The sequence below is a fragment of the Mercurialis annua genome, linkage group LG6, assembly GCF_937616625.2.
Source record: "Mercurialis annua linkage group LG6, ddMerAnnu1.2, whole genome shotgun sequence".
In the NCBI taxonomy this organism is placed as follows: domain Eukaryota; kingdom Viridiplantae; phylum Streptophyta; class Magnoliopsida; order Malpighiales; family Euphorbiaceae; genus Mercurialis; species Mercurialis annua.
The window spans coordinates 12974552-13001597 of record NC_065575.1 but is presented as its reverse complement, the minus strand read 5'-3'; the positions used below and the strand labels follow the sequence as shown (position 1 = coordinate 13001597).

General features: G+C 37.6%; 3 protein-coding genes across 3 annotated transcripts; 2 read left to right on the top strand and 1 right to left on the bottom strand.

Annotated features, from left to right (window-relative positions):
* Nucleotides 1-814: 814 nt before the first annotated feature.
* LOC126653807 (uncharacterized) lies at nt 815-2165 on the top strand. Its single transcript, XM_050347745.2, has one exon. It carries the CDS (start codon nt 960-962, stop codon nt 1974-1976), a length of 1017 nt encoding a protein of 338 aa, XP_050203702.1. The 5' UTR covers nt 815-959; the 3' UTR covers nt 1977-2165.
* A 4007-nt stretch (nt 2166-6172) lies between these two features.
* On the bottom strand, nt 6173-11663 carry LOC126686910 (probable protein S-acyltransferase 22). Its single transcript, XM_050381200.2, has 9 exons — nt 11092-11663; nt 10903-11016; nt 9668-10066; nt 9441-9509; nt 9278-9349; nt 8696-8824; nt 8534-8614; nt 8127-8315; nt 6173-7265 (listed from the first exon to the last, which is right to left on the bottom strand). The coding sequence occupies exons 1-9, from the start codon at nt 11131-11133 to the stop codon at nt 6486-6488; spliced, it is 1875 nt and encodes a 624-aa protein (XP_050237157.1). The 5' UTR covers nt 11134-11663; the 3' UTR covers nt 6173-6485.
* An 8466-nt stretch (nt 11664-20129) lies between these two features.
* LOC126687608 (uncharacterized) lies at nt 20130-25848 on the top strand. Its single transcript, XM_050382165.1, has 3 exons — nt 20130-20235; nt 24752-25727; nt 25833-25848. Exons 1-3 carry the CDS (start codon nt 20130-20132, stop codon nt 25846-25848), a joined length of 1098 nt encoding a protein of 365 aa, XP_050238122.1.
* The last annotated feature ends 1198 nt before the right edge of the window (nt 25849-27046 follow it).

The following is a 27046-nucleotide window of genomic DNA, read 5'->3' as shown; positions in this document are numbered from 1 at the left end:
AGGTCGGGCTTCCATAATAATTTCGGAAGTCAATGTCAACCTTACCTCTGGAACTGCAAGTAGTTGGGTTCCGAGAAGTCTGTCTTTCTGTTTATAGCAGTTCATCATATTTTGATAAACTTTGATTTGAACTACTGTATTAAAAGATGCTTGTTTTCTAGAATGTTTTGACCAGTTGTTTGAGAGATACAATGTTTTATGTTTTTAGCTTTTGAGGATTGTATTGGAAGGTGCGTCATAAGAGATTGATGTTTGCGCTCTAATTTCTTGAAATAAAATCAAGGTTTTACGACCCAAATTTCATACATTGTTGGCATTGTATTCGGATAGGGCTAATATGTAAGATGACGATTACCCTCTAATGCCTAGAGATATAATCACAGATTATGATTGCGTTTTCAATGAAAGTTTTAAAGTACTTGTGAATCAAGTTGAAAACCTTTTTATGCTTTAAACGCAACAAATTTATAAAGGATTTTAGGCTTGCTACGGATTTCGGAGCAACCACTCCCATTCCCTAACGCTAGTCTCGGCTCGAGTTTCGGGCGGAAATCGGGTCGTGACAAATTTTGTGAATGAAATAAATATTAAGGACTATTTTAAGCTTTTAATCATCTAAAATCAGAGAGTGTGTCCACTCTCGTGGGTGAGAAGGGGGGATACGTTTTTGCCAAGTTCTAGGGTGATCTGATCCACTTTTGCAAAATTTGGCTTATTTGATACTTCGTGCTAAGTTCAGGGGTGAAATGATTCTTTGTTCCACAAATAATAGGGCCCACCTATCTTAGCCAGCAAATCAAATGAAAAACCGACGCAATACAAACATTTCATTCAACATCCGATCTATCTTCCTTTCATCTTTCTTACGCCATTGTCAAACAAAAACCCTTTTCTCCTCCATCTTCACCAATCGATCATTCAATAAATTCTACCCAATCACACCTCCAAATTCTTTCTCAATGGCTACAATAGCAACACCACCGTCACCACCGCCACCACCGCTCGATCTGCGCACAGTATTATCCGAATCAAAACGCATAATAAACGCCCACTCCCGCCATTTCTTGGCTCTCTCAGTCCTCTTTCTCCTCCCCATCTCCTTCTCCCTCACCGTCTTCCCCACTATCCACAATCTCCTCACCCAATCCTCCACTCTCAACTCCAAAATCTTCCTCTCCGCCGCCACTTACGACGTCGTTTTCAACCCAAACGACACTCCCACAATCACTCTACTTCTCTCAATCCTACTCTCTCTGTTCGTCTTTGTTTTCACTCTCCTTTCACTTGGCTCCATCACCTACAGTGTTCTCCACGGCTTTTATGGTAGACCCGTTAAGATTTTATCCGCTGTTAAATCTGCCTTCACTTCCTTCCTTCGCTTGTTGATCACTTCCATTTTAATACAAAGTTTTTTTCTTTCATTGGTTATATTATGTGGGTCTTGTTTATTTTTTGTGATGGAGTTTTCAAAACTTGATAGCTCATCTCCGTTTTTTATCGGGTTTTCTGTGATTGTACTGATTGTTTTGATGTTGGTTTTAGTTTATTTGCAGCTTAATTGGCTTTTGGTTAGTGTAATTGTAGTTGTTGAATCAAGTTGGGGGTTTCAGCCATTGAAAAGGAGTAGCTATTTGATTAAGGGAATGAGAGGTGTGGGTTTGGGTTTGTGGCTGTTTTTTGGTGCTTTAGCTTGTGTTTTGATGTTCATTAGCTCTGTTTCTGGTGTCACATTGGGTATTGGTACTAGTAATAGATGGAAAAGCTGTGCCTTTGTTTTGCAAATTGTGGTTACTTCTACTTTACTTATGCTTTTGCTTCTCTACAACGTCGCTGCGAATACTGTTATGTACATGTATTGCAAGGCGATTCGCGGTGAACTTGCTTTGGAGATTGCTGAAGAGTTTGCCAGAGAGTATGTTAGCTTGCCCTTTGATGATGGGAAAGTCCCTCACCTTGTCTCCGTCGCTTACGCTTGAGAAACTTCGCAGGTCAGCACAAGCAGATTTGTAATGGTTTCGCCTTTTGTTGGTTTTAGTCTGTTACACGTTACCTTGTGTATAAAACTTGTCTGCTATTTGGATTACTTGTAAATACCATCAGCTTTTGGTTGATGATTGTTGATAGCTACGACTGGAAATTGATCTGCTCTATTTTTGTTTTCCTGACTTTTGTGTGTTTCTTATGATGAATGAATGTGTCATTTTACTTTAACTGAGCTAACTTCACAGTTGAATCTTTTGAAACTTGATTGAATGTGCAATGAGTCTGTAGTTACTAAAAACATAACATGTAAATTTTTCAAAAAAGGGATGGAGTGCATAGTGGTTAGTAATATTTGTGACTATTATGTTTTTAATTTAGAACAATAAGGCCATTCAAATATGCAGCAACATTGTTCCTCGTACTGATATTAAGTATATGCCTATTTATGAGTTACCTAGCTTGGTATGCGCATTTTCTATTTTCAAGCTAGAAATTAGAGCCGCTTAACTATTTTTTGCGTAAATAACCTAGAAATTCTTCAAGGAAAAGAGGTTGATGAACAGTCAGTAGATTGTTTGAAGGTCTATTGCAGAGAACTTATATGTTCTGTAGATGATAGGGAAGTGAAACCATGCGAACAAATTGAGGCGTGTAAATATCATTAGCTTTAGGACATTTCTTGAGGTCAATACAAAGCCATCAAGTATTTTTCTGAAATTTACTTGTTTTAACTAATATCAATGATTATATGCTTAAACTATTAACAAGTGATTATTACTTGAAAGAAGAGTGCTTTGCAAGTACTAATCATTACACTTATCAATAATGAGCAGCAGTAGAGTGATAGTAGTGGGATTAGCTTAATGTATTTGCAAGTGCTGGGTCTTGAATTTGTAGTTTTGGCAATGGAATGACATTTTATTGCTTTGCTTTTAGAGTTTGGTTAGGAATGAGAGAGACGTTTATTCTTGTCACAACATATGATGAAAATTTTGCGAGCATTTGTGGGAATGAAAATGAGTAGTTTTTGTATGTTTGATTTAATAAATTAAATATAAAAATGAGAATGAGTAAGAGTACAAAAATCAAACAAGTTTGATCCTGTTTTATATTATAAAAATTTGATTTTTAAGTTCAATTCGGTTTTGGACAACTATTTAGTTAAATTTTAATAAACCGAATCAAAAATTCAGCCGCATTAATGGATCTAGTTCGGTATGAGCAAAATCAATCCTCAAAATTTTAATTTTGTCGGTTACTAAACAAAATAAAATATTTTGGTTTGCTTCTAAAAATAGAAAATTTTGATTTGGTTTCATTCGATTTGGTTTGATTTGATACTATAAAACAGCGACTTATTTTGATTTGGTTTCATTTGATTCGGTTTGGTTTGATATTATAAAATAGCGACTTATTTTGATTCGTTTTTGGACATAATTCTTTTCTCAGTTAAGTTCTAATAGTAATATAAGCAACATGAAATAATAAAATCAAGGTCTAATAATGTGCAAAATCTAAACCTTTTTGACTTATTGAAAATATATCCAAAACTTTCTAAAGTTGTAAATCTATTCAAATTTGACAAATTCCTTATAAATCTATCCATTTTATCAAAATTATTTTAATTATGCCTAAAATAGCAATTGAATATGCGAAGTTTTTCAAAATTGAAAAGAAAAATAATTGTCTATTGAGATACTACATGATTCAGATAAATCAATTTTAAAAAATATCAAATCAATTTTTTAAAAAATTAGATAGATTTCCAACGAATTTGATAAATAGGGATAAATTTACAACTTTTGAAATGATTGGATATATTTCAAAAAAGTCAAAAATGTTTGGTTTTTGATACCATTAGCCAAAAATCAAAGTAAAAAATCAAACTAAATTTAGTTTGGTTTATAATTATGAAAAATTGGATTTTTGGGTAAGTTTGGTTTTGAACATAAGACTCTAAAATAAATCGAACCAAAAATTTAATCGAACTGAAGGGTCTTAATAGATTTAGAAAATTTGCATCCTTAAAATGTTGGTTCAGCTTGATTTTGAAAAATTAGAAAAATATTTAAATGTGGTTTGATTCTATAATTATTTTTCTAGATTTTAAATGTAAATATGTGCAAGACTCACAGGTAAGTTACTAAATTATCTCAAATTTGATTAAAATCTTTTTTTATATATATTTCATATTAATTGTTTTATTATTATTATTATTATTATTATTATTATTATTGTTAGGCTTGAAGCCTTAAAGAAACTCCGACCTTTTGTCCCCTTTTCAATCCTACACTGACGTTGAAAATTTGTCAATTTTACCCTAATTTGCATTTTTTCATTTCAATTGCACCCTAAACCATAAAAATGTTATTTCTTTATTTAACAAAAGTTCAAAAAAATTCTTTAAAAATTATCAATTTAATATAAAATGTTAATCTAATGCAAAAAGGGTTATTTTAGAGAATTTTTTTGAATTTTTGTCAAATAAAAAAAAAGGTCAATTTTATGCTTCAGGGTACAATTGAAATGGAAAAAATACAAAATGGGGTAAAATTGACTGATTTGCAACGTCAGGGTAGGATTGAAAAGGGGGTGAAAGGTCGGGTTTTTTTTTAGGACATTAGGCCTTATTATTATTATTATTATTATTATTAAATCTAAGCATCATAGAACGCCTTTTTTAAATTTGTCAAATTTCATTACATTGAATTTGAAACATATAATACTATTTGCTCAGTCCACGAATGACGTAATGAACTGAGTCTACTTAAATTTTTTTGGGAAAAGGGTCAAATAAGCCCCTGTTTAGCCTATGTATCAAGTAGGACCTCAATGTTCGGAAAGAGTCAAATAAGCTCCTAACGTTTTTAAATTGTATCATCTAAACCCTTTTTAGGGGTCACCGAGGACCCTAACGTTTGTTAAATCGTATAACCGAGGACCCCTAGGAGGCTCAGATGATACAATTTAAACACGTTAGGGTCCTTGTTGCACCTTTCTGAATGCTAAGGGGTTACTTGACATATACGTTAAACGTTAGGGGTTTATTTGACCCTTTTCCCAAAAAATATACTATTTTTAAAAATTTAAAAATTTCTATTTGTTTTAGAATTTGGAATTAGTATAACTAATTACATGCAATCAAACCTTTAAACAAATTTTAAGACAAGGCTCAATTTATTCCCTCAACTTGGCGCAAAAAATCAATTAACAACTTTAGCCTCTTGGTTCAAAAATATACAATTTTCGGAAAGTATGCTTATCGGAAAGTTTATTACTGAGGAAGTTAGTGTGAAGAAAATTAAAATTTCCATTGCTTGGTTCACTTAATAATAACTTATCGGGAAGTTGCATTTTATTTTTAATTACTTAAAATTTAAAATCAATATTACCGTCAATAAATAAATTGGCTAATTAAATATAGAGATATAATAGTATTTTAATTAATTTAATTAAGAAAGTAGAACTTACCTAATTTTTGCTAAGAAAGTTATTTTCCTAGTAAAAGGAAAGTCAACTCCTTAACTTTACGGAAACTATTGGCAAATATGAATCAAGTGAGAGAAAAGTGTTATTTTCCGGAAAGTTATACTTTCTTAGTGAACTTATCCCCAACCCCAACCAAGTGAGGAATGTAATCTGCCTGGTTTTTCTTCCGCAAAATCTCTCATCTCCAACATTGATTGCCAAGCGGTTCCAAGTCAATCGCATCTTAATGTCGAGAGATTTTTAGGTAGACTTAATCTACCACGTCATCCGTGGACTGAACCTATCATATAATGACACGTCATTAAAATGATGGCAATCTTGTAAATTCGTTGATTACTTATATACACATTTGAATAGTAATATTACAAGATTACCATTATTTTAATGACGCGTCATTGTGTGATATGCTTAGTCCACGGATGACGTGGTGGACTGAGTCTATCTAAGAATTTCTCCTTAATGTCTCCTCTTCCCTTAGTCAAAAATAATCTAAGATCTTTATGAGATTAAGCACTTCAAAAGAAAAATCTATTCCCTTCTATATAGGGTCCTTTCTATACTTGAGAACGAGGAAATATGCAAGAATAGACAAGACTAACTTAATGATCATGAAATTTTAAAATTGACTTGTTACCAAAATGATCATGAAATTTTTTAGAAACCCGAAAAATGGCCGTCGGAATCATTTATAAACGAAAAATTAAGAAACAAAAGGCATCCAATAGCAAGGTAATCAATCTTCCAGAGAAAAAGTCCAACAAGGAATTAGAATTGAGTAATATAAACAACATCACCAATCTGTTATCATGTGAAGTCCCAAATGCAAGCAATGAGCTCATGCAAACTGCAGTTTGTGTGGTATCATTGTCATGCCCTCCGCAAGGAACCTGATTCCATGTTTCAATGGTGGGTGCGGTGAATGGCCAGTTAGTCCTTGAAATTTTGGCCCAAAAATGAAAGAATTTCCAGCCTTTTCTTCGGAGCGGATTACAAAATTAACCAATCTTCATTCATCAAATCTTTCTAGTGTTAGCCTGGCTTGATGAAGATGCTTTCAATCTAAAAACACCCTCATCCTCGTCAGGACGGAAAAGAAGGTTGCTCCAGTTAGTCGATCTCTGGACAAGCCTGGATGGGACCCGATCACTATCTTCACCACCTGAAGCTTCATATCCATCACTAGTAGACCTAGATAGTGGAATGCCACTGAGAGAAACATTACCTGCAGCTGAAAAACCAGTCAGCCGCCTTGAGTCTTCAGCTCCTGATGAGGAAATGCGGAACGGGTGGATATCTGGCGAGTCTAAACTGCTTTCTGGAGAAGAACCGACAATCCCAGCTGCACTTGACATTGCTCTGCTAGTTTGGAAAGCGCTTCTCGCTTCCATCTGAAGCGGAGCTAAACTTGTCGATGTCTCCATAAAACCTTTCTCAGCACTTATACCTGGAACCGTGGTAACAGGGTCCATTGGCTGGTCAGATAGAAGCCGTCCTCTCTTATTAACTCGCCTTTTATTGTTGTCAGGCCTTGGGACCATTCGACGTCCACTGCTACCAAAGCTACTATCTCCTTCCACCCCAAAGGGCGGTTCACGCCTCACTACAGGCTGCAGGATTCTGGACTTTTTCCTTGCCTCTGCTGCAGCTCTCGAAACCTCTTCGGCATTTAATCGGGCCAAAGTCCATGGGCTAATCTTTACGGCTGCAGGGTTCTTTTTCTTCATTGGCTCATCCGCAGCTGTCTTTTTTCCCCAGGAACTCACAGACCCAGTCTCGGGAGGAACAACATCGAACTGGAAGGATAATAGAAATTGTAGTAGCATTAGAAAGAAACATGATGTCTCTAAAATTGCATTACCCTTGAAGAGAGCAGCATGCAAAAACAAGTACTGCGAACTAGCTTAAAACAACTGCTGATAAAGGAAAAAGTAACTAAATTTTATTCAATTGAGCGTAAGATTGTAAATGTAGAGTTACAACCAACGGAAGAAAATTAAATCACAGCAGTGTTTGGGGTCATGTGCTATGCTTATGACAACAAATTTCCTTCTCTTCTTTTACATTACAACATCCTTGTACAAAAAAAGCTAAATTCATATATACTCGGCTGAAAATAGACTAGTTAATAAGCAGAAAAACTATAATTTCCAACTAGTGTCCTATGTAGCACAGACACAGATATGGACACTTGAAGACGGACTCAATGGACCGGTGATATTTTAAGGGTTTCTATGTTAAAAATGAAGTTTGTGTCTGAAACACCAAATTCCCACACGTTTCTAAAACGGAAAATATTGATTGAATGAAGTATCCGTGCTACTTAGGTAGTTACTTATGGTAGTTTTTTGAATAATAGCTGTTCACTAGAATATATAATACTTGTGCTTTTCATAGCTTTGCAAGCTGACAAATCATTAGATTGGTCAACTCCAACGCCAGCATAACACCTCTTCTCAAACATAGATCAATAGTTTTGGTTGTGTACAAAATTTTAGAACCAAAGTTCCAATAGTTTAGATCTTAGAACAGTTAAAATTAAACATATTCAACTTGTCATCTGAAGTTACATTTCATTGTATGATAAGATGAGGAAAGAAGGAAAAAAACCGGCACAACAACAATTTCCTACAAAAGAGAATGAGATGAATAAGTACCTGGTCTTCCAGAAACAAGCGAGGTGGTGTACACCATGCCCCCCGATGGAAGGTAGAAAAGGAGCTTGCACTGCTCAATCCAGTAAGAGAACTGGCAGGCGACATCTGTGGACTCTGCTGGCCTCCAAATCCTTGTTGCTCCTGTTCCTGCTCCTTTAGTGCTATTATATAATCGTACGTGCTGATTCCCTTTTCAAAAAAACACAAGAACACATTAATATAATGACTCTATACATAGAATGCATGAACAAAAACATGTACAAATGCATTTCAAAAAACAGACAAAAAATGCTGCCATTAAAATAATAAATATAAACAGCAGCTTCAAACATCAAAAACTAGGAAATAGATGAGTTGATTTAAAAGGTCTTGAAAATTATAACTCCAAAGAACTTATTCAACAATACCTTTTTGATTAGAAGAATGTGAAAGAAGAACAGTTGAGCAAGAGGTAAGGTGGCAATCATAGCCAAAATGGTGCAAACTGCCTGCATGATGGTAAGAATCGGATTAACAACTAATACAATTAGTACACTCGTTAGATTGCCAGCCAAAATATATATACTCACCACTACAATAACAAATGGAACCAAAGAGAAACTGCTTCCTAATTTGGTGGAGACATCTGCAGAGAATCGCTTCCGCTCAACAAAGCAGCATATAAGCACAAGAATTCCAGTCACCCATTGTAGTATAAGCTGCAATCTCAAGCCCAATGTGTACAAACCATGTATACCTGTCAATAATCAATTAAAATGAACATGACCAAAAAATTAAATATCTTACTCTGGGATATCTTCAGAGCCATGTCACGTGGGAAAGCATTAGAGAGTCGGTGTGCAAAAAATGTCTTTGAAGATTTTTTTGGGATTTCTTAGGATACGTAGAGAGTACCGAGAAATAGAAAAACCAGTAGTATTTTTAAAAAAGGGTAATATAATCATTCTCGAGTGACTTGAGGGGAAATCTTCGAATAATTTTACATACACAGTCAAAGATGGTGCACTTTTATCTAAACAGGGATCAACACAGGTATGTTGCAGGATGGAAAGATTTGAGGCACGGTGGATCTTAAAAGACGATTTACAGATGATCGTGACATGACCATTTGAAGATTCCAGGTAAGGCAGAATTTGGGGATCTATGCTTACCAAGAGAAGAGAAGAAACCATAAGGGTAAAAAACTTTCTGTAGTTTCTTTTTCCGATACAGTTGTTAAGCCACTGCAAGAATCAATAACCAAAGATGCATTACAGGAATGTCAGGCAATTTTAAAATGGAATGGTAATATCCAGCAAGCAAGATCCTTCATACCCTGCAGTGATGATCAAATTGGTCCACACATTTGTCACAAACTCTACAGTGCTTGCTGTACTTGAAAACCTGACCAAAATTGCATGTGATAAGCATTAAGACTTCAAAAATATTATTCTAGAAGCAATTTTACTAAAACAATGTGTAAAAGGACAGCATGTCAACTTAGTCTTAACACTTCGAAATCTGGAAGAGTGGACAAAATGCAAATGCATCCAAATACCAACCTCAACTTCACACAAGCTGCAATAGAACATGCCATCTTCACTCATCTGCTGTGATGAAGATTCGTCCCTTGAACTGCATCCATTGCAGATAAGAGCACAAGGAAAGAGAGCCAATTGCAAGCAAGAACTACCTGTTACATTTTTCTGCTCCAAATCTGTATCAGGGTCTTTTGAAGTTGGATCTGCACCTGCCGACCCTTTATCCAGAGATTTCCCCCCAACAGTAGAAGCATTTGCATCATGCAAAGATGAAGCTGAGCCCCCACCTAGCTTAGAACCCTTTTGAGAGGATTGTTTGCTATCATGTGGAATGTTGAGATATTTTTTGGACCTAAAAACTCCTGGATCTGCAGGATCAGATGCTGCGCACCATATATATAGGCCAAAGACAAATGTAATCTGAAAAGAGAGAGAGAGAGAGAGATTCTGAAGGTTCAATACAGAGGTAGGCATAATCAATATAACAAAAAAGGAAACACAATTATTGAACAAATACATTTACATGCATACCATGTTGTATAATTATAATCTTTTGGGGAAAATGATCATGGCCTAACACAAGTGCCTTTATTTATAGAATCTCTACATTAAAATTGAAGCCTATTACTTAGCATCTGATAAATGAACTAAGAACAGCTATCAAGTCATGGCTAACAAAACTTTCAAACTACATCATAGAGACCAAGAAACTCTAAACCAGAGACACGAAATTCAACATCCATTTATGAATCCATTAGCATTCGCTGGCAATAATAACCGTTAACTTCTGGCTCGATGAATGTAGATATACTGGGACCATGCAATTAAGCATATTATGAGGCAGAATCAAAAATTCTACTAGGACAACTCTCTTGATTGTCCACTGGGAAACCACAATCAAAATATAGCTTCATCGAGCGACTTAACGTTATTTAACCCGAAAGGCCAATTGTCACTACTAATATCAAGGAGAAATTAATAGTGAGAAGCCTTTATCTAGAGAATTGACAATTTTGATTTTCAAATGTCAAAAAACTCAAATCATCTGGTAAAAGGAGACAGAAAATTTTCACACATTTGAAAGGATCTAAGGGTTCAATTGCCAACAAATAAACAAAAGGAATCAAACGGGCAACGAAAATCAAATTAGTAAAAGCACAACTTAAGTGAATAGACAAGCACAGAAGCACAGATCTCAGTTCTTAAACCCACAGAGACACAGTTCAACTACATGAAAATAATGTAAAGAAACTTACCAAAGGAGTGTAGAGTCCCACAGCAATATACTGAAAAACTTTCCTCCCAACAAAAGGAGCAAAGAACACATAAAAAGCAAACCCCAATGCAAGAAACACAGCAACAGCCACCACCTTCAACAACAAAAAAACACTCAAATTCAGAATTTTAACTAAAAAAAAGATATTACCAACAATAAATAACATCACCTGAAGTGGGTGATATGGAAGCTGCCATCCATTTTTCCTCATTGTTAGTCCAAAGTACAGCAAACCCAGAAAATACAAATAAATGTAAGGGATAAGAAACAAAAGGGTTAGAAGAAAAACTGAAGAAAAGACTTGGGTTTTACTTAAATTCTTTAACTTTCCTCATTTGGGTATCAGAAAAAACCATTCTTTGAAGCCATGGAAGGAGAATAAAGAAAACTTTGTCTGGTTCACTCAAACATAGCCAAAGGTTATGGGAGACAAACAAGAGAGACTCAATAAAAAAATCTGAACTTTTGAATTAGGATTTAGTTTTGTTGTTTAGTGTGTTGGGCATTGGAAGCAAAACAAAGATCTAGAGAGAGAGAGCTTTTGATGGCCATAATTAGGATTGGTAGGAGTGATAGCTTCAGCTTTATTTTCTTGTTTGTAGCGTTACCTTTTGGCCTGGGGAAATCATGTGTCACAACAGGCTAGGCCACACTGCAACCAGACATTTCATTAGTTTCTCTTTTCTTTCTTTTTCTCTTTTATTTCCACCACCTACCTCTCCCTCCCTCTCTTTTAAAGCTACTTATTACATCTCCAACATATACTCTTTATACTAAACGTAAAAACTCAAACTAACATTTTATAAGTACTAGATTTTTTGAGCAAAGAATCAATTCATCCCTCAATTTGGCACAAAATATTAAAAAAATCATTTTAAATATTTTTAGATCAAACAGATTCGCAAGTATGTTAGAGTGCATCAAATCGGCCCTTTTTTCATCCTCGTCCACTCTCAACCTGTGTTTGAAACACTCTCCTAGTTAAAAGATTGATATAGTCCTTATTATTTTAAAAAATTTACAAAATAACACCTAAAACTTAAAAAAATTATTTAAAATTTAAAATAGCTCCTCCTTAGGGGAGGAGCACTACTCCTCCGGCAAGAGGCGGATCTACTCTTCACCTAAGGAGCAGATCTGCTCCTCACTCAACGAAGAGCTGGTGCTCCTCAGGCGAGGACCATTTGTTCCTCGTTGAGGAGCAGGTGCTCCTCGTCGGAGGAGAATTGCCCCTCCGAGAGAGCATATGCATCTAGGTCTGCTCTTTTTTGTCTGGATTTGCTCCTTCAACAAAAAAAAATTGGTTTAAAAAAATCTGGTTAAAAAAATATCCGACGGCGGTTTTCGGTGGTGCGGTGGTTTCCGGTAGAATAGAGCGGTTTTCCGGTGAAAATGAAGCGGTTTCCGGTGAAAATGAAGCGGTTTCCGGTGTGAGTGGAGAGTTAAATTGATTCGGTTTTACATAGTTTAGGGGAGGGATATCCCACTTTCTTTCGGTGTTTTTGATACAAACATGCAAGTTGCGGGTTAGTTTGACCTAAAAGCCTCCAAAATTACTCTTTTGATATTGCATGCCAAATTTAGGGGGTGAATTGATCCTTTGTTCTAGTTTTTTTATTGGTCTAATTACTTAAAAACCATTTACGTTGAATTATATTTCATTTATACCTTAACATAAGAAAAAAGCCAATTCTATTTTTTTTGATTTTTTTGTCAATCATCAAAAGGGGAGCCATTTTATTATTATAGAGGTACACCAATACAACTACTGGGAGAACTGGGAGCTAAGAGACTACTTACTACATCTAGCCTCAAGAAGCGGGGTAGAGGAATTGGTCGACTCAAAAACAATGTTTTTAATACTACTAAAAATTTGATCAACAGTCTTTAGATTCAGGTTGAAAACAAATTTTTATGTTTCAACTCTACCCAAAAAAAAATGACAATTTAATTAATGGCCTAATTATTTAAAAACCACCCACCTTATAACTTTTTTACATTTATACCATGACCTACAAAAAATTTCAATTGCACCCTATTTTCGATTTTTATGTTTCATTTGTACCCAAAATTAAAAAATTTAATAATTTAATTAATTTAAGGATGAAAATATTAAAAACAAGATATATAAATGATTAATATTATGGTTTTATTAGAATATAGGTTAAAAATGAAGGACTAATTTAAACTCTTTTTCAAAAGAAAATAGGTCAATTCAACTTATTAGGGTAGAGATGAAACATAAAAATCAAAAATAGGGTACAATTGAAAATTTTCCTAGGTCATGGTATAAATAAAAAAAATTACAAGGTGGGTGGTTTTTAAGTAATTAGGCCTTAATTAATCTAAGGATGAAAACATTAAAAACAACTAAATAAAAGGATTATGTCATACTTTTTTCTATTTTGTGGTGTTGATACCTGATGGAGTCTGCCTTCTGAACCAGTGAGTAAGACCTGCAAAACAAGGTAGAAGCTAACCGGACGGTGGTTGTCCGATTAACTCTCCGATGCTAAAGTCAGTTTAGAGCTTTGAGCAGCGTTTTGTGTATATGAATGTAATTGTGATTCTAGGCATACCTCGTGCTCCTTTTATAGTAGTCGAATATACCTAGTAGAGTTGTATTAGGCAGGTGAATCCTACTTTGTAGGGATTCGACGATATCGTAGGGATTCTCCTGATTTGTCGTGATCTACCTTAATCTGATAAGAGTCCTATTTAGGAACGTCTTCCTAAATAGTCTTATCTTCCTAAAGTAGAGTTTATCCTTCCATATATAGTGTTTGTGTCCAAATAGGACAATACTTCCATTCTTAGTCGATTACACGAATCCCAGACCTAACGCGCTTTGGGCGGATCATGTGGGATTCGGTCTTTACTGGCATATCTCCGAATCTCTAAGGATTCGGTCTTTATTAGCATATCACCGAATCTTAAGGGATTAGGCGTCTCCTTCATATCTTCGGATCTTCAGAGGGAGTCCGGTATCACCTGAGAGTGGATCTCCTGTGACTCGGCTCCATTATATTTACAATAGGATTCGGTATCCATCATTAGCCCCCCCGCAAGTGAGCGAAAGCAGTCGGTATTCATGCCTTAGTGGATTTTAGCTCTTTTGGAGCTGAGTCCCCTTATACGGGCGAGTCGCTTTGTATTCCGGGCGAGTCGTTTCATATGTCTGTGGGCGACGTTTCTTCTTTAGTAAGATTCCGCGTTTGCCACGCGTCGTCTATCAGTAGAGGGTTGTGGCTGGATGAAGGACAAGTGTCTTCGTGTGCTATTAGTTGGTCCTTATTTGTAATTATGGGATCCCGTCTTTTCAGTTTCTTCGGTTTAAGCTATATAATTGCTCATTTTCCTTCTTCTTCCATCTTTGCTCTTTCTGCAACTGCTAAAACAAATGTCTTCAAGCTTTCTGCGGGTTTCCTTTTGCTTTCAAGATTCCTCGTTTTCAAGTTGCTCCTTATCTTTCTTTCGATCCTGCGTATTTGCTTGCGAGGTATTTTACCTTTTCGCTAATTTGATTTCTTGGTAGTTCTTTGCAGTTTTGATTTTGTTCTTCTTGTTCTTCTTGTTCTTCTTGTTCTTCGTCTTTTTCTCTCTTTTGATCTTTTAGAATTTTAATTTCACTATCATTCCGTGTTTCCCCCCCATTTTAATTTTTTTTAAAATGTCAGAAGTAACCGAGGGGGCGAAGGGTGCTCGTGACGAGCTAGAATATACCCGGAGCTCCTTGTCAAGAGAACAGATACTTGGCTATGCCGAGGAATTTAGTTTTCCTGGGTCATATGTTATTCTAAGGCCTGGAAAACTGTATCGGGCGAATCATAGCACCGATTCGTCTTCCAAGATAGTAATTTTTCATGAGCAGCTTTTAGCGGGTCTTAGGTTTCCTTTAGAATCTTTGATCGTAGAGGTCTGTCATAATTTAGGTATTCCTTTGGGTCAACTTCATCCGAACGCGATTCGCCTTCTTTGTTCTTTTATGGAATCGTGTAGGGTTCGGATGCAGGAGCCTTCGCTTGCTCTTTTTAATTATTTTTATGTTTTCTCCCGCCGAAAGGGAGAGGAATTTATTTTTGCTGGTGGTCGACCGAATCGGTCTCTTTTTAGTCTTCCGTCTTCTTTGAAAGGTTGGACCCCTAAGTTTTTCTTGGTTCAACATTCCTCTTTTTCTACTTTTCCGCGGAGTTTTACTTCTAGTAAGGTTTCGCTTTCTGATGTACCCGATCTGACTGATGGAGAAAGGGACTTCGCCGTGTCCTTGTTGTCTGATTGTCGCTTTGATAAGCCCAAGTACAACATTCTTTTAGAACGATATTTAAGTCGCCGTGAAATACTTTTGGCAGGTCTTCCCTTAGAAGGTATTTTTCTAACTTTTGCTGTTATGTTTTTGTTTTGTAGGATGTCGACTTCTCTTGAACATTTGCTTGACAATTTTCATGTCGATATGACTGTAGATATGGGCGAGGTCACTAGCGGCGTTCCTAACCCTTCTACGATTGCCGTGCCGAATCCGTCGCCTGATTCGGTGGGTCTTGATCCTGCTTATGGCGATCAGGTTCCTGCTGCGACTCCTGAGTCGCCTCTGCATCCTTCGAAGGATTCAGTTCCTTCTCTGAAGGAGTTGCCTACCGCCGGCAAAAAACGTCCTGCTGAGGACCAAGCTGGAGCTTCTTCCAAGCGTCCCAAGAAGAAGAAATCTTCTGGGGTGTCTGTCGATGAGGCACCTCGGTTTGCAGCTTGGGCGGACGCACAAAATCCGCCTCGACTTTCAAACGTCGCTATTCTTCATGCTTGCATGGAGAATATTATGATAAAAGAGGACATCGAGTCCATTGATCGCGAACATGGCGATAGTTTGGCTGAGTTCGCCTGTCTTGGCGGTTTTTCGGTATGTTTTTCTTCTTTTATTTTATATTATGATTTGCTTCTATATTTTTCTTATTTGTTGCTTTCTTTCGCAGGTGGTCCAGTCCATCGCTGTTTTGGAGCGCCGCCGAAGGGATGCGGTGGATCAACTGAAGAAGCTTCAGAAGGATTCTGAATCCTGGCTCTCCGAAAAGCAAAAGATGGAGGAGGAAGCTGGCGAGGCGACTGGTCTGATCCAACAGCTGAGGTCCTCCGTATCTGCCAAGACTCGGGAGATTTCCGCCTTAGAGTCTCGGGTTCGAACTTTATCCGATGAAGTCGAGTCTCTAAAGTCTTCTTCAGATGCTCTCTCTAAGGAAAGGGATGATCTGAAGAAAGAAGAGGGGCGTCTCCGCCAGCGCTTGGGTGACTCTGGGAGCTTTTATTCCCAAGTCATGACTCAATACCGGCTGGCGATCGGGGCAAAGCTGCGGGAGCAGAATCCTGGCGTCGATCTTTCTGGAGTCAATCAGTTGGATCCTGCTTCTTTGGCGAAGGAGGTGAAGGCGAAGCTTGATAAGCAGAAACAAGATGCTTTGAAGAAAGCTTAGTTTTTATTTTCTTCTTTTTGTATTTTTTGCTTTTTGTATTTTTTGCTTTTGTATTGGATCGTAGGCGGATCCTTTGTAATTTTCCTTTGTGAATATAATGATCTTTTGACCATTGCTTTTCTTTAGCTGTAGAGTTAATCGAAACTCGTTTGTTATTTTGAGAAGTTAATCTAAACTTCTGTTGGTGTGATTTATTTGTAGGTCCGAATGGATCCTTTTATTTATTTGACTCAGACGAGTCCAAATTGTTTTTAACTAAGATTCGAACGATTCTTGTTAAATTGTATATATTAGGTCTCGAGCGAGCCTGTAAAATTTACTTCTTATCGCCAAATCGCCCTTTTATTTCAAAAATAGAAATAAGTACATGCCATGAATTAATCTATTGATAATACTTTCTCAGGTGCTCTACATTTCAATATCTGGGTACCATGGACCCAGTTATTGTCTTTAGTTTATATGCGCCCTTGCCAGTAGCTTCTTCTACAATGTAGGGGCCTTCCCAATTAGCTTGCATTTTCTTTACTCCTGCGTTTCCTCTGCCAACTTCCGCGTTTCGTAAGACCAGATCGCCTTTTTGAAATTCTCTTGAATTCATTCTCTTGTTATGGTATCTTGCAGCTTGCTTCTTGTATGTGGCGGCTCGGACCGCCGCTTCATCCCTCCTTTCCTCTAGTAGGTCTAGACACAGCCTTGTTCTAGCCTCGTTAGTTTCTTCTTCTAGATAGTTCACTCTGATACTGGGTATGCCAATTTCTACCGGAATTACCGCTTCAGTGCCGTAGGCGAGTCTGAAGGGTGTTTCGCCAGTTCCTTTTCTAGGAGTTGTTCTGTATGCCCACAGAACGCTGTATAATTCTTCTGCCCAGTTCTCCTTATACTGAGAAAGCCTCTTTTTTATTCCTTGTGCTATGGTTCGGTTGGTGACTTCCGTCATTCCGTTTGTTTGAGGGTGCGCCACCGAAGTAAATTTCAAATTGATCATCAGTCCTTTGCAAAATGCCTTGAACCGCTTGCAATTGAATTGTTTGCCGTTGTCTGCTATTACAGTGTGGGGTATGCCAAATCGGCATATTACTTCGTTCTTGAAGAATTCCTCTACTTTGGCTGCAGTGATGGTTGCGACTGGCGCTACCTCTACCCATTTTGTGAAGTGCTCTATTGCGACGATTAGGAATTTCAATTGATGTTTTCCCGTTTCAAACGGTCCAACTATATCAATCCCCCATGTGGCGAACGGCCAAGGGCTCTCCATTGATCCTTGAGGTACTGCTGGTACACGACTGATATTGTCGTGTCTTTGGCATTTATCACATTTCTTGACTAATGTTTTCGCATCTTCTTTGATGGTCGGCCAGTAGTATCCTTGGAGTATTGTTTTTCTTGCTATGGTGACTTCTCCTTCGTGTGCTCCGCATATTCCTTCGTGGATTTCTTTTAAGATGGATTCTCCTGTCTGGGGCGAGACGCACCTAGACCATGGATGAGTCAAGGAGGTTCGGTAAAGAACTCCGTTGTGAAATGAGTAGTTGGCAGATTTTCTAATGGTGCGGATGGCTTCGATTTTGTCTGTTGGTAATTCGCCGTGGTCTAGATATTTGATCAATGGGGTCATCCAGGAGTCGGCCTCTTCGATTGTCATGACTTCTGCTTTTCTGGTGCTTGGTGATTCGAGAATTTCTTTTAACTGCATTTTAGTGAATAGATCTCCGAGTTCTGATGCTGATTTGGCGATGGCGTCGGCTTCGGTGTTTTCCTCTCTTGGGATTTGAATGATTTCCCATTGTCCTCCTTGTGCTTCCAGCTGTTGGAGCTGTGTCATGACTTGTCCCAGATATTCGATCATCCCTGTTTCTTTGGCTTGATACTCTCCCTTGACCTGATTTACCACCAGCTGGGAGTCGCTATAGATCTTTAGGATTTCCGTTCTTATTTCTAATGCGAGGCCGAGGCCTGCGATTAAGGCTTCGTACTCAGCTACATTGTTGCTGGCGGTGAATTGGATGTTTACTCCATATTCGATTCTGATTTTTTCGGGTCCTTTGAGGATGGCTCCTGCTCCGGCTCCTTTTTCATTCGACGCTCCATCTACGTGAAGTTCCCATACTAAGGCTGGTTTGGGCTGACCAGTCTCGGTTGGAGTTATTTCTGCTACAAAGTCCGCCAAAGCTTGTGCTTTTAGAGTCGGGCGAGGTTCGTATCTTATGTCGTGTTCGCTGAGTTGGATGGACCAGTGGACTAATCTTCCGGACGTTTCTGGTCGTTGGATCGCCTTTCGCAATGGTTGATTTGTTCTTACCACAACGTTGTGACTTTGGAAGTAGTATCTCAGCTTTTTAGCTGTGGTTAATACGGCCAGTGCCATTTTTTCGATCTCTGGGTATCGTGTCTCCGCGCCTTTCAAGACTCGACTAATGTAGTAGATTGGCTTCATCTCGTTGTCTTCTTCCCTCACCAGTACTGTTCCGATAGTCTCGTATGTGGTGCTGATATATAGATATAGCGTCTCCCCTTTCAGCGGTCTGCTGAGCAATGGGGGGGGGTGACGAGGAACTTCTTTATTTCTTCAAAAGCATTCTCACAGTCTTTATTCCATTCAAATTTTTGTGTTCCTTTGAGGGCTTTGAAGAAAGGCAAGCATCTTTTTGCTGAGCAAGACATGAATCTACCGAGTGCTGTGATTCGCCCGTTGAGTTTTTGAACTTCGTTTACGTTTCTTGGTGCCTTCATGTCCATAATTGCTTTGATCTTCTCGGGGTTCGCCTCTATTCCTCTTTGAGATATCATAAATCCCAGGAATTTCCCGCCTTATACACCGAACGTGCATTTGTCAGGATTCAGCTTCATTCCGAACTTATTCAGTATGTTGAATGTTTCTTCAAGATCTTTTGCATGGGTTTCCTCGTTCTCGCTTTTGATGATTAGGTCGTCTACATACACCTGGACTCGTTTTCCTATCTCGTCTTTGAACATGAAATTCATAAGCCTTTGGTATGTCGCTTCGGCGTTTTTCAAACCGAAAGGCATCGCCGTGTAGCAGTAAGTTCCTCCCTCCGTGATGAATGAGGTTTTTTCCTGGTCTTGCTCCTTCATCTGGATTTGGTGGTAGCCTTGAGCTGCGTCGGCTAGGCTATACATCGCGTGTCCAGCAGTAGAGTCCACAAGTTGATCGATGTCTGGGATAGGGTAGCTATCTTTAGGACACGCTTTGTTTAGATCGGAGTAATCTACACACATTCTATTTTTTCCGTTGGCTTTCTTTACGATAACTACGTTAGCTACCCACTCGGGGTAGTGGAATTCTCGTATGAATCCCGCTTTCTCCAATTTTTCTACTTCTTCAGCGATTATTTTCTGTTTTTCTTCCGAGAACTTCCTTTTCTTTTGCTTCACAGGGTTCGCCGCTTCCGCTACATTTAGATCATGAGTAATGACTTGGGGGTCTATCCCGACTATTTCTGACGCGTTAGCAGCGAAGGTTTTGACGTTGTTTTTCAGCATGGCCGTGATTTCGTTTTCGATCTTTGGGTTCATGTTTGCGCCGAGATTTACTCTTTTCTCCTTGTCGAGTTGGAGTTTCTTTGTTTCGCCTTCGGGTGCTGTTTCTTTTTCTTCGATGTCGTGATTAAGGATTTCTTCTATTGCCATTGTTTCGCCTGATTCTTTTATTGCTCGTTCGTAGCACTTTTTTGCCTCGGCTCGGTTTCCTTGTATCGTGATAATTCCTTGTTTCGTTGGTAACTTCATGGTTAGTGCCTTTACGCTCGTCACGGCGGTTGAGTCGTGGAGGAAAGGTCTCCCCAGTATCGCGTTGTACGACAAGTCGATTTCTACGACACTAAACCATGTAGGTAATTCCTCGCTTTTCCTTGTCCTTCCTAGCTTGACATCAAGTGTAATTGTTCCGTTGGGCTTAATTGGCGAGCCCCCAAATCCTACCACAGGTGTGGCATTTCTTTTTAGTTCTGCTAGTTCTCTTCCTAGGCTTTCGTAAGCCTTTCTTGTTATTAGGTTTATTGCGCTTCCTTCATCGATCAGGATTCTCTCAACGTTCCAGTGTTCGATGATCATGGCTACCACTAGAGCTTCGTTATGCTCTTCAGCTATTCTCCCGAAGTCTTCCCCGTCAAAAGTTACTGGAGGAGGAGTTGAGAGTTCTGTTGCTTTCCGTTTTCTCTGTGACGTTTGATTCTTCAGGTTTACTCTTTCAGAAGTCATCTTCTTCAATGAGATTTGTTTTTGAGTTCAGAAAAGCTCCTTCTTTTTGAAGTTTAGTTAAGCTTTTCCCACAGACGGCGCCAATTGATGGAGTCTGCCTTCTGAACCAGTGAGTAAGACCTGCAAAACAAGGTAGAAGCTAACCGGACGGTGGTTGTCCGATTAACTCTCCGATGCTAAAGTTAGTTTAGAGCTTTGAGCAGCGTTTTGTGTATATGAATGTAATTGTGATTCTAGGCATACCTCGTGCTCCTTTTATAGTAGTCGAATATACCTAGTAGAGTTGTATTAGGCAGGTGAATCCTACTTTGTAGGGATTCGGCGATATCGTAGGGATTCTCCTGATTTGTCGTGATCTACCTTAATCTGATAAGAGTCCTATTTAGGAACGTCTTCCTAAATAGTCTTATCTTCCTAAAGTAGAGTTTATCCTTCCATATATAGTGTTTGTGTCCAAATAGGACAATACTTCCATTCTTAGTCGATTACCCGAATCCCAGACCTAACGCGCTTTGGGCGGATCATGTGGGATTCGGTCTTTACTGGCATATCTCCGAATCTCTAAGGATTCGGTCTTTATTAGCATATCACCGAATCTTAAGGGATTCGGCGTCTCCTTCATATCTTCGGATCTTCAGGGGGAGTCCGGTATCACCTGAGAGTGGATCTCCTGTGACTCGGCTCCATTATATTTACAATAGGATTCGGTATCCATCAATACCTTTAATTTTAAAAATGTTTAAATAAGTCATAACAATTAATTAATTTTTAATATTTTATTAAAAAAATTAATAAACTTAAAAAAGAAATTGAAGAACATATTTGAAGATTTGTTCTTTATGAAAAGAAATTGAAGAACAAATTTGAGGATCGATATGTTCTCCATGAAGAACAGACTTGGCGATGGTCCAGACCTGCAATGGTCCAGATCTTATGGGGATTGTTTCGGAAGAAAAAATTTGCAGTAACATTTTCAATTTTTTTTCGTAAATCGACTTTATTTTGTATAAAGGGCATATGTTTTATGTTTTTTAATTTTAAAAAACTATTAATAATTGGCTGAATACATCTGTACGTCCCTACACTTTCATTATTTTTTACTTTAAGTCCCTCCACTTTCAATTGTCTATACTGCATCCTTGCACTATGATATCTTTTTATCCTAGGTCCTTTTTCTTTTAATCAGATTTTCAAACTTTTTCAATTATTTCAGTTTTAGTCATTCAACTTTTATTTTTTCAAAACAGTTCAGAAATATTCAGAAATCTACTAGGCTCTGATACCATCAATTGTGAGCCTACTCATACAAAGGCGGAACTAAAAAGTTACTCAAAGATCCTTAAAATTTGTGTTTGTTATTTCTGAACTCCTTCAGCTTCTCATATTCATGAAAGTATCGAGAGCTTGCAACAAAACCTAATGGTTCTCTATTTTTAAGAAAATAATTTTCAAATTCACTTTGTTTAAGAGTCAACTCTTCTAAATGTTTAGAAAAACTTTCTACAGATTTATTTAAAGTTTCTAAAGTCACACTTAGAGAATTAAGACAATCAACAACAGAATTTAACAATCCTATTACTGGTTCCTTACCTACTCATTTGTCAGGGCCAAAATTATTGAGCCGAGACTGGCGCTAGGGAACGGGAGCGGTAGCTCCGGAACCTGTAGCAAGCCTAAAACCACTATGAATTTTTTCGCGAATTAAATATATTATTCTATATCAAACGTTTCGGAAAACCTTTTTAAACATTACCATTATACTTATCAAAATATCTGAATTACTTTTCGAAAACCATTACAAATGATTCTTAGAAATTAGGGTCTTACCGAGCGATATCTCAGATCTAGCACTGCCCTGTTTCTAGTCATAATCGTGACTAATTTCACTCATGCCAATTGGTTAAAGAAATCAAACGGGAGAAAACATCATTCTTTAAAATTAATTATATATATACCGTTTGACTTCAATATTATTCACAAATAGACGCCTACCGACTACTGCAGCGCTATGAAGTGATACTTCCTTTGACACATACTTCAACCACTGTGAACTTCCAGAACAAGAAATGGAAGTCCATCCTTTAAAATGCTTTCATCTGAAAGGAAAGACTGTGAGGGGTCAATATATGGGAATATACTGAGTGAGTTCATACATTTACTAATAAGTATTCAAATAAAATATAAAGCAATGCAGTAGTATTCAAACCATATGCAGCCAAGTACTGGATCCGATTGAAACCCTAATCCTCGAACATATCATTCGTGTATAATCAACTCGAATTGATCCAAATGGTCCGACCCGGGAGTGTTGACACTCCACCTCGTCGATCGCGACCAACTTCTTAGTTCCACAGTGTGAGTCCAACTCACTAGATAATGGGCTCAGGTTACACTGTAACCGAGTTCTCGCTCGTATCGAATTCATTATCCAACTTCAAAATTCATACTCATAATCGAATTTACAACTATATCCAATCAACACTGGTGATCACACAGTCCTATTGCCGCCCAATAGGTAGCATGTTCCATCGGATCGATACCGGTTTCAAATCTACTATATGTACAGTTCAAGTAACGAATTTGCATTTCAAACATTCAAATCAAATATAAAGCAATATAAAATATTTTACTTGTATAAATAATTTAAAAGTAAATCGTATAAACTCACAGTGACCGCTTATCCAAAAATACTCTGGTGCTCAGAAACGTCTAGCTTCCCGAGCTCCTGGTCCAGCGGCTCCTTGCCTTGCCGAATCTAAAACTATTTCAAAACAATGGACTCACATCATAATCATATTCTATGATTCTAGACTCAAGACACGACGCATTACTCTTATCGATTATCGTGCTTCTCACGTGCATCCCAATAAGCGGTTTCTAACTCGTTTACGAATCGAATATCACTTTTAAATAAATTCTCTTTTAACCTCGTTTGGTTAATTAACTCAAATACATTGTTATTCAATCGGTTTCAATCTCGATACGCGAGTATTTACAAATTTCCAAAATGTAACGATTGGCTGAAACACTGTGCGAGCGCACGTCTCACTGTGCGTTTGCACACAGGACTATGCGTTCGCACAGTCCCTCAAGACTGTGCGTTCGCACAGTTTGCTGTGCGTTCGCACAGTTGGACCGTGCGGCGTACAGCCGCGGGTTTTCACCCTGGCTCCATTTCCGACGTGCTTTCGATGTAAAAACGATCCTAACGCATCCAAAACGCTTAATCTATATTCAAAACGCTATAATTATATTCTAATATCGTTAAAAACGATATAATCGTTTCGTGGCCTAAAACTTTAACTCGATATATCAAGAAATTCATCCATCCAAACGAGAAAACGTCGAGCTTACCGTGATTCGCCGTTGAAATACGATCAATTCAAGCTATGGAACATCGGAAACTGACGAGAAACGGAGATCGAGCGACGAACCGTAATTTAGCGTCGAAGAAATAAGAAAAGAAAATGAATCTGAGAGTGAAGGATTCTGGATCCTTTATTCACTTCATTCTTTTTTTATATATTTGGCTAATGTACTCTTTTAATCCTTCATCTCTTTAACTTAAACCAATTCTCTTTTAAACTTTCTATTTTAACTTAACGATTAATTATTTCCTTTAACTCAATTACGTACATATTATTTACATCCAAATAAATAATACGATTCCAAAATTATTACTTTTCATCAATAATCTTTTAATCGCTATTCTCGGGGCTTAATTAGCTAATTTACGTTTTGATCCTTGAACTTTTCAAAAGTTGCACTTTAGTCCAAAACGCATCCGTGTCCAAATTTTGAACAGTCTCCGATTGACTTGAAACTTTTTACCATAAATATTATAAAATATTTCGCGGACCTTGGTGAAATAATTATCACCTCGGGATTTATAATTTATTTTATATTAATTTTCTAAGTTTTTTCCTTCAATCCCGCTAATCCGCTCAATAAAAATTATTTTAAATTCCCGATATCATTAAATTAAATCCATCTTAACTTAATTTATCGGAATTTACATTATTCTAAAATATTTGGGGTATTACATCTGTGATCTAAATGGAAAAATCAGGAGGGCAATTATCATTCATCAAACTTCAAGCTAAAACTTCAATCCTAAATTTTATCAATCCTAAAAGTGTGGTGGTTTAGGTGTGAAACCTATTCATGCTTGGAATGTGGCAGCAGTGGCTAAGCATGTCTGGAATATTGTCACTTTGAAAGCTACTTTATGGGCTAGATGGGTCATAGACAATAAGCTCAAGAGAATGAGTTTTTGGGGGATCTGCAAGCCTACAGATTGCTCCTGGTCCTGGAACAACTTATTGAAGATCAGAGGAGACATTATTGATTATTTTGAGTATAACCTGGGATGTGGTGATAGGTTTTCCTTTTGGCATGATCCATGGCCTGATGGAAAAGCTTTGAAGAATAGATTTCCATCTGTTAACATCCAAGACTCAGAGATCCCCAAGGATGCTAAAGTCAATAGTCTGTGGAGAAATGGGGATTGGAAGCTCCCTGATCCAATAGATGAAGAAACACAGAATGCTTGGGATTTTGTGACTAAGAACTTTAAAGTTAAAGATAATGAAGAAGATAGAGTAAGATGGAAGATTTGCAGGAATGGGAAGTTTTATGTGAAGAGTCTGTTTGAGAAAATGAATGGGGCTCATAACTCAGTAATCTGGCACAATCTGATCTGGTTCCCTGGGCATATTCCTAAATTCTCCTTCATTGCTTGGCTTTGTTTAAAGAGAAGAATTCTGACTAAAGATAAACTTGTGAAGTGGAAAGTTATAGACTCAGATACTTGTAGTCTTTGTGGGTGTGAACCTGAAAACATTGATCATCTGTTTTTCAAGTGCTGTTTCTTTGAAAGAATCTGGAGTACTGTGCTTGATATTATGGGATACAGAAGGAAAGGGATGAGTTGGAGCAGGGAGATTAGCTTTCTTATAAGAAGAACCTCAGGAAGATCTAAAGAGTCCAGGATCAAAAAGCTCTGGTTCACTACTGCAGTCTATTATATCTGGATCTCCAGGAATGATGCCATTTTTAATCATAAAGTTACCAATCCTGATTTGGTCTTTAAGCAGATGAAAAGTGTAGTTGAAATGAGGAAAATGTGATGATAGATGGAGGCTGAGCTTCTGTAGTTTTGTTTATCTTTGGCCAGTCTGAGTTTTGTTCTCTGGCTTTAGTTTTTGTTGTTTTCTGTTCTGTTTTGTAGCCTGCTAGCCTGTTAGCAGTGGCTTTCTCTGTTTTTGGGTGTATCTCGTTTTTCTTCAGCATTAATATAATTTGCTGCCTTTTGGTTGATTGACCAAAAAAAAAATTTCAAATTTCAACTTGAGATAAATAAAATAATTTATTGATCTAAAAATATATACCTTCAATGAGCAGGGTCCACTAAGCTTCCGCAAATAGCTTCCACTTCCTTTACGCTCGTCACCAGCAGCTAGAAGGTTCTTTTGTGTTATGAATGCCCGCCTTACTTCAATTGGTTATGGGACTTATGAAACACTCCTTCACTAAAACAAACCGTCGTAAAATAGACAAGGTATATAGTAGCAAAAACTCTTCAGAAAATGATATGAAAGAAACTCTAATTTATTTATGCTCCCTTCGTTCATAGAACTTCAGGGTATTTATAGGAAAATACACGAGTAGTTGGTGCCTCTAGTGCTGTTTGCCAACTCAAAAGCAACAATAATTACAAGCACTAACAAAAAGTAGTGCGCAATAATAAAACAAGACAGCTGGTGTCTCTGGTACTGTTGTCCAGCTGGTGCACACAAATTTACAATAATTAGATTCATATACAACACTAAAGTTGTCTCCACTAACTAATGTAGTAGGGGCCAATTCACATGTAGTGCTTTGGGAAGGGTGTCCGCCTCAATTATGTATTGAAGCATTCGTCACACATGACGTTTTTGTCATGCCACCTGTGAGTGAGTGACAGGCAGGTCCCAATTCATTTCGTCTAGCTCATGCCTTGCTTTTTCAAAGAGCTGTTCTCTATACCCAGCTACTTTCTTCCAAATCTCAAAGGTTTCTGATTTGAAATTCAAGCTATCATCTCTATTAACTAGCTTCAAGAGTAATTCTTTTGCCTCTTCTCGTCCAGAGATAAATTTTTCATTATCGACTACTTCAAGATCTTTGGACCAGATAGTTATGAACATTCTTCCATCTCCGATAATGATATAGTTAGAATTATTAAATATACTCTCCAGAACAGACTTGAGGAATTCAATATGAAGAGCTTTGTTTGCGAGCTTTGATTCTTCATACATTTTCCACCTTAACTTTTGATTTTGACTATTAATTTTCTGGGTTTCCACAAGTTCTCTATTGGTAACAGGACGAAGATCCCAATTTTGATAAGGATATCGGACCTTGCCATCTTCTTCATATTCCATCATTGTACTTACAATTTGG